The sequence below is a fragment of the Triticum urartu genome, chromosome 1 (assembly GCF_003073215.2).
Source record: "Triticum urartu cultivar G1812 chromosome 1, Tu2.1, whole genome shotgun sequence".
Taxonomy (NCBI): domain Eukaryota; kingdom Viridiplantae; phylum Streptophyta; class Magnoliopsida; order Poales; family Poaceae; genus Triticum; species Triticum urartu.
This window is the reverse complement of record NC_053022.1, coordinates 534,953,479-534,961,929: the sequence shown is the minus strand read 5'-3', so window position 1 is coordinate 534,961,929 and position 8,451 is coordinate 534,953,479. Positions and strand designations below refer to the sequence as shown.

General features: G+C 47.5%; 1 protein-coding gene across 1 annotated transcript; it reads left to right on the top strand.

Moving 5' to 3' along the window:
- Positions 1 to 6,813: 6,813 nt before the first annotated feature.
- On the top strand, positions 6,814 to 8,451 carry LOC125526962 (putative carbamate hydrolase RutD; the record flags this gene model as incomplete). Its single annotated transcript, XM_048691566.1, is given in 5 exon segments — positions 6,814 to 7,213; positions 7,321 to 7,564; positions 7,921 to 8,104; positions 8,232 to 8,327; positions 8,434 to 8,451. Coding segments are annotated over 5 exon segments (651 nt in total), but the record flags the coding sequence as incomplete, so codon positions are not given.

The following is an 8,451-nucleotide window of genomic DNA, read 5'->3' as shown; positions in this document are numbered from 1 at the left end:
AAACGTAGTATATGTTTACAGATGTAGTACTGGCTATACTGTGTACTGGTACGTTTGTTTACTTCAGAGTCACACTTGTCTTTACCCTCTCGAGATGCAGAGTCACATACTATACTACACAGCAGGACAGGGGTAGCAGTGACAGGCAGCGGCAATGCTACACGTACAAACAGTTTACAGGCTTTTACAGATGGGTTAGTTTTTATTGGTCAACAAGTGAGCGGGACGGCCCACCTTCCTGAAAATCAGGGGAAGAGAGGTTTGTGATTGGTTGTTAGATGGACTACGACCACGGAGTGGCCCAAACGGACAGGCAGAGGTTATTGACTACGACCACTCCGGACACGGCCAGCTGGGCTACGTAGGAACCATGCATGCATCTCCTGTTTCAGCAATGTTTCTCTCACCTTCCAGAGCTGAAATGAAACGCATCCCGATTCGGGAAGGAACATCTGAGAACCAACCAGCTCTATCCGGTGGCGTGCGGTGCGGCCACGACGCACCGCACCGCACCTTCTAAAATTCTGCAAGCAACCAGTTTGTAACGGCTTGTGCGACTGCAGCCACATATATTGTCTTAGGCATAAGCAGGAGTATCTGAATTTTCTTGAGTGACATGTGATTCTTTGGACTGTGTATCCTCTCCTTGCCTCACCCAGCCCGGCGTCTCGCTCGGATCGTTGCGTGGTCAGATAAGAAGTCCAACTTGGCTCGCGATAATCTAGTCTGTGGTTTTCTTGAGGTATGGCTTCATTCATTCTCTGGGGGAAAGGAAAAGAATGCCGTCCCACGCTCTGAGACTTGTGCTGTGCAAAGAAAAGATAGGCGCCGCAGGTCATGGTCAGACGAGATGGCTTGGCTAGGTCGCTGTGCAAATGATGATGGGCCACTCCCACTCATGGCTGAGCTTTTTGGTTGACGCCTCCTAATTATAATTAATTAAGCAGCGCTGTTAGCCGTCGCTAATCTAATCTGATTCATTTGCTCCGGTTAACCCCGCCGACAAAGAAAAGGTCCAGAGGCTTCCCACCGCCCACGTCGTTGAATTTGCCGGGCTCTCCGGAAACAAGATATCCTCGAAGAATTGATTAAAAAAAGAATTAATTGGTGGATGGATGGAAGTGAAAGGTTGAAGGCTGAAGTGCCGGAGCGTGCATGTCTGGTCGACTCGACCATTCCACTTCCCTCACCCATACGTTTGTGGATCGGATATCTCGCTCGATTTTGTTGCCATCCTTCATGGATGCGTGGCGTGGTTAGCCTGCAGCTTGGACAGCTCACGAGGCTGGTCGGGAAGTAACTTATACTAGTGTCATGCATATGACAGTAGTTTAAGGTGGTGTTTGGTTTAGAAGTTCTAGGACTTTTTCATGGTGTGTCGAAAAAGTCCCTCCTGTTTGGTTTGTAGTGATTTTTTAGGGATTTTTTCTAGTTTCTGGGATTAAAAAGTCCCTGAACCAAGAGTACTACCTCCTCTTCAGTTTACAAGTCCTACGCGTATACCTAGATTATCAATTTTATCACCTTAATATAAACTATATAACATAAAAATTATATCGTTTGAAAATAGAACATCTAAAGTTTAGGTTGGTCAAATTGACGACCAGAGGTACGCGCACGCCCTCTAAACTGAGAGAGAGGTAGTAACATAATAGTAGTGTCATTCATTTATTAGCCTATAAACTTATCCTTTCTCGGGAAGCGCTATGTTACAGTAACATATTATGTTACTCTAAACACCTCTCTTCTCATTAACTATATGCCACATAAGCAAAAAAATCTTGAAATGCGCTATGTTACTATCTAAGTTATTCCCACTATGACTAGCCTGAGTGGGCGGAGCAGGAGCCGGTGGACCATGATTGATTTCGTGCCGCCGGGCATGCACGAGATCGCATTGTTTTATCGGAAAGCAGCGCCGTTCCGTATATCTTATCGGAGGCAGATAATCGCTTTTGTTTGAGCTCGTGCTGCAGTAGATCGGCCATTAAGAAAAGGATACGACGACATGGATGCCATGCGCCAACTCCAATTTTTCTTGGTGGCAAGGGAGCTAGCTAAGAGGGTGTTTGTTTACAGAAACTTATTAATGTAGGATTTAAAAAAAGTCTCTTTAGTCTCATCTAAACCAAATAAGAGGCTCTTATAGAGATTTAAGGTGGGCATTTGAGATTTATGAAAGAAAACCCTGAGCGAGAGTCTTTTTAGGACTTCTAGTTGTAACATGACATTTTAGTTTCAAAAACCAAATAGATAGGGACTTTTTAGGGATTAGTGACTTTTTAGTTCAAACTAAAAAAGGTCCTAAAACTTATGAACCAAACATGGACTAAACCTGTAGACCTACAGCTTCCTTCCGAGTTTTTTGTTTCTCTTTCGGGAACCCATTTCTGAAGCTTCCGATCGGCCAAGGAATCCAATTGAGTGTACGCGAGAAGTAATCAAGTGACAGTGACGCACTTATTCTCTTCATCTCCCCCGTTTCTCATGAAGGACGTGCCTACATTTATAGTCCACTAATAATAATTTGTACTACTAGGTGGGAATAGGACGAGCTAGATTTCGAGTGCTGGGCGCGATGCCCACACGCCAACGCGCGGCGACGCAATGTCGAACGGCACGAGAAAAGGATCACTGCCACTGGGATCGGCCGGTGGCTGGTCGTAGCGCCGGTAGCGGCATCGCGGCGAACCCGGCCGCCACCGACGCAGACGCACGTACGGCAGCGAACGCGTGGAGACGGAGGAGCGGCGGCACCGCCCGGCCCCAGCCTGTGGCACCGGTGGGTGGACGGACGGATAGGGAGATAGCGACGGTGAGCGGGGCGGGGGGCAGCAAGTGGACGGCGACGCCCGTGCGAGTCCACCGCCCGTGCGCGTTCGTTCCGCTTTTCGTGGCCCCGCCCGGCGCACGCACGCGGTCATCGTGTCGTGTCGACCGATAGCCAGAAGCTGGAGATCTCTGAGTGATGGACGACTGGGCAGGATGACTCAATCTTGTCTCTCCGCGGGTGAATGCTTTTTTTCCCGTCACTTGAGCAGTCGAATGCTTTGGGACACCAAATTCGCTTCCCTATTTTGCCATCTATTAAACGAGAAATGACTAATCCGTATTTCTAAGAGCATCTACAGCCGACAGGTTGCAAATTTGGGCACGCGCCCGCAGACAGTGACCGAGCCGGTCTTAAAATTTATCATTTGTAACTATATACCCTATTTCCAGAATATCTATTACATATGCAGGGTCATGCATGCACGCCGATCATCTTGTCCGTCTTGAACCGGCTAGGCTGTCAAAACACACCCAAAAAAATGCTCAGCTTAAGATTTTCACATCTGTGTTAGTCCCACCTCGCCACGTGATAAGCTAGTCGTCCGGCTTAAATAGTTGGGTCATCACCCGCAAAAAGAAATAGCTGGGTCATCCAAAAGTATATAGCGATAAGCTTTTGACACCATTGCATCCTTTGTTAAGAAGATGGACTGTCACTGTGAATCTCCTATGTTTATCACACACTTATTTGTGGACGGGGGAGTAGATGATACATAATCAGCTTCTATTCCTTGACAAGGGAAACATTCATGTTAGTATTGCTTTTTATGAATCACAATGTGTTGATAAAAATCGATGAACAAAATAAAAATCTACTATCACTGTAGTAGGGGTATCAACGTACATGAACGAGACGAACTTGACACTCGATGAACAACCATCAATTGATGAAATGCAGTCTAGTGTCAAGTTATCTTGTTTACGCAGCGAGATTTGATAGACACGATGAAAGGATTCCAAACATGACGAGACTTTTTGACGATTTTTTCTAGACATTGATGGCTCGAGAATTTGTGATGTTTTAGTAGTGATTTTTGCTCGGTTTCACTACAATTCTTCTTACACTTTGGATATTTCTAACGCTAATCCCTTACAATAGAAAAAAAAATCCACCTGTCAATGTCTAACGCTAATTCTTCTAACTGGCATCAATCGCATTCGTAACTTGTCAACCAAGAATGCTTTTGTTCCTCCTGAAGCATGTCGCCAAGCTTGGAAGAGCCTCACGTTGATGTACTCTGAAGATGATCTTGAAGTTGATGGCTTCACTAAAAAATTCAAGTTCTGCTTCACATCGCCTTCCAATGCTAAATGGCGTGAGACGCCTTCCAATGAAGCCTCTGACTACTCTTCATCCTACAATTCATGCACATGTTATTGATGATGAAGATGATGTTACCTCACCAGTTTCTCCTGCATTGCTTCAAGATTTAGCGCCAGGCCCTTCTGCTCCGCCCATCGACAATGTCGACCCGGCTGCACCAACACCTTCACCACCTCCCGGAAAAGTTTAGACACTCTGTGTCTTCAACCCCTTTTGGTCATTTGATGACACAGGGGGAGAAGTATACGGGTTGATAGTCTTCAAGCGGGCATATTGGGTTGGGTTGTCTATATTTTGTTAAGTTTGCAACTCCCGTTCTACTCATTTGATGTTTTGGGTTATAAACTTAAGTATTGATGGACATCGGCTACATTTGCTACTTTGGTTTCTTTGTGCGCTGCTTAAATTTGATCTTATGCGCGTGGAGTCATTCTGCAGATTCCCATATGTCATTGTGCATTTCATTATCTTCAAATTATCTGCTATGCACTATGATTGGATTCCATGATACAGGGGGAGTTCTCCACAATCAAAACCTACCATGTGCATTTGCCTTCAAAGCAAAATCTTCATATGTTCAGGGGGAGTTCTCTCGATATCATGAAATCATAATCTCCATGTCCTTACTCCTTACCTTCGCGTTTTTATATCTCTGTTGAAAACTTCAACTAGATTGTCATCAACCACCAAAAAGGGAGAGATTGTAAGTGCATCTAATGTCACCCCTTTGTTGGTTTGGCAGTATTAATGACAAACCTTGTTGAGGGACTAATGTGTTTATGAGATTCACAAGATAACATAGGTAGAAGTCCCTGGAGATTCGGTTTAACTGTCGTAGACGATCCCTAAAAATGTCAGAGGACATTGAAGTCAATGGTTGCCCATGAAGATAATGGAATGCGAAGAGTTAGCTTCTTTGTAGGTTTCATTTTCTTTTTATTGAGTCATAGGAACCACTGCATTATTAAGTGGGGTCGAGGTGGAACAAAGACAACTGTTGAAGTAATTACTCAACCAAAAGCCTATATCTTCCGTGTGAAAATAATGAGAGAAAATCTCCTTCAGAGTTGGATGAGTCAGCTTTGCTTGTAGTCCAAGCCAAGCTATCGCGTGTGTTTGAAATCCGACTGTTGGACACGTGTCGGTTGGCCACTGACCCAGGGTCGGTTCGGTCATATCATGTTGGGTTGCCTACTGACTACAAATAGCCCGCCCCCTCCACCATCGAAGACTTTGAGTATTGCACAACTTTTATCTTTTGAGAGCAACCCACCTCCAAAGCCTTTGAGAGAAATTTTCTGCCAGAAAAAACCCAAACACCCAGAGCCCAAAGTGATTGAGCATCACTGAAGACATTCTGTTATGCGTGAACTGAATACTTGTTACCCTTGAAGACTACGATCTTCCAGTCGGTTAAGCGTCGCATTCTGAGCCCGAAAGTCATTGTGGATTGCCGGTGAACAAAGTATGTGAAGGTTTAGAAGTCTACCTTTGAAGACTTACTTGAGTGATTGGGTGAGGTCTACAGTGACCTTATCTCAAGGGGAATAAGTTGAAGACACGGTATTTTAAGTTTAATCTTAGCCTTCTAACTAGACATACAACTGTTACACCATGTGGAACTAGTTCAACAAATCACTTGTCTTCTCTGGCAACTAGTTCTATCACTCCAATTCCTCGCTTACTGTTTTGCATTGTGAAGGCTTCGCTTGCTCATTCTGTTTGAAGTCATTGTGTAGGATAATCTCTTTGATTACATCTTTGTCTTCACATTAACTGTTTCTGTATATTGTTCTCTGCTACCTAGTTTTCTGTTTGCATTCACTTCACACATCAATTGTGTTGTTATGTCAACATGTCTAGCGTAGTTATTGTTTTGCTTCCGCGTCTTCGAAGACATTGCCTGTTCCGAAGACAGTCATAAAAATCGTCTATTCACCCTCCTCTGATAGATAAATAGCACTTTCAGTTCTCCTCTTTAGAAAGTGTAACATTTCATAAGCCAATATTGTATTATCAGAGATAAGCCTACTCGGAACAAAGACGCTTTGGTTACCCAAAATGATCTCCCCCCGAGATGCACTTCAACGGGTTTGCGATGTTGTTGGAACAAGTTTGTACATAATATTACAAAGGCTAATTGGGTGTAGGTCTTTTGGACTTTGAGGGTTCTTCACCTTTAGGATAAGGACCATGATGGTGTCATTCCATCCCTCCTGGATACAGCCGCCACACAATATGTGTAACACTTTTTTTTTTGAACGTTCGTATGTGTAACACTTCATGCACCACACTACCACCTTCTCTTGTCTTTATTATGGAATCGCACAGCACAACCAGACAATCCACCGCCGCTTCCCCATCGATCGATCATCATCGTCGTCGCGGCGGCTTTATCCAACCACGAGTTCGTCCGTCCACCCAGAAAAGCAAAACAAAATAGCACAGCGCTACTCCCTGCCGCCGAGCACCACTCGCCATCACGCTCGCAAAAAAGAATCGCCACCCAAAAATCGTGGACCTCAATCCCCACACCCCCATCTTCCCGCGAGCGCGTCCCCTTTGACTCAGCAGACGGCGACACGCCGACGTGTCCCCGCCGGCGCGCCGCGCAGGTCGTATCCATCCATCCACGTGTTCCAGGGGCGGGCGGGAGGGAATCCGTCTCCCCCTCCTCCCTCCTCCACACCCGTTTCCCTCGCGGCCCCGACTCGGCCACCGGCCCGGCTGTACGACTCCGGCTCGCGGGCGGCTATAAATCGCCCGCCCTTCCCCTCCCGAGCTCCACTCCGTTTCCCCTCGTTTTAAATCCGATTCGGCAACCAAACCCACCTGTTACTTCTAACCAGAAGCTAAATAAATCCATAAATCCGCCGGAAGAGAGACAGAGAAGAGAGAACCCACCGAACAATCGCGGCGGCGGCGAGAGGCAGGCGACCGGCGGAGCAATGCCTTACTGCGAGGTGGATCGGTACCAGGCCGGCGACAAGTGGGAGGGCGTCCGCCTCTTCTACCGCCGCTACGGCCGCGGCGCCACCAAGGTGCTCCTCGTCATCGGTAAGCACGCCGCCCCGCCCAATCCGATAGGAAAATTCAATCCTTTTTCTGGTTCGGAGGAACTCTTCTCTGAGAAATGGTTCTTCGCTCTCTTGATTGATGCGCAGGTTTGGCGGGGACGCACGACTCGTGGGGCCCGCAGATACGGGGGCTGACCGGGTCCATGGAGCCGGCCGACGGCGGCGACGAGCCCACCGCCGCGCGGACGGACGAGGAGGCCGGCGCCCCCGCCGCCGCGTCGGCGACGGCGACGGTGGAGGAGGAGGACGTCGGCGAGGGCATCGAGGTCTGCTGCTTCGACAACCGCGGCGTCGGCCGCAGCTCCATCCCCCCGCACAAATCCTACTACTCGTGAGTCTCTCTTTCTCTCCACCGTCGTCTCCTAGATCCAATTTTCCGTCGGTTCCGATCATCGGCGGGCAGAGTTAGGTTAGGTGGACGACATCGACATTGTTGGTCTCCCAAGATCTGCAAGGAAGATTGTAGCTTTCGGCGAGAATAAATGCACGTTTTACTCGATTCATCCTCCCTTTCTTCGCGATTGCTTTCATTCATGAGAAAATAATACTCTACTAGTAGTACCACGCGTGCGGCCGAGAGGAAGAAACAGAGGGCGACATCTAGCTCCATGAAACGCGTTGAAAAGTCAACGGCCGATGGTTCTCTGTACTGACCGTGTGAATCAACGACCTTCTCTTCTCTTTCAGGACATCGATCATGGCGAGGGACGCGCTGGCCTTGATGGACCATCTGGGGTGGAAGAAAGCCCACGTCTTCGGCCACTCCATGGGCGCGATGATTTCCTGCAAGCTTGCAGCGATGGCGCCTCACCGGATGTCCTCGCTGGCGTTGCTCAACGTCACCGGCGGTGGGATGGAGTGTTTCCCCAAGGTACTGCGATGTTGCAACCTGCTTGTTCATTTGGGGAGCTCTGAGTACCTGAGAACAGGCCAAGGGGTTACTTTGTTTGAGATGTGGAACTTTGCCAGTGCTGACTGATATGCTGCCAATTTTTCAGGTAGATGCACAGATGCTATCTCTCGCATTCCGGTTCTTAAGGGCGAGAACTCCGGAGCAAAGAGCTCTTGTGGACTTGGAAACCCACTATACCAAGGTGAGAAATTGAGGATGCACTGTTTGTCATTGTCTGAATAATGTGCAAACTAGTTTTTCTGTGCATGCTTTTTGTTCCAGTGGTAACATGTGTCACTCAAATGCAGGAATACCTTGATGAGGAA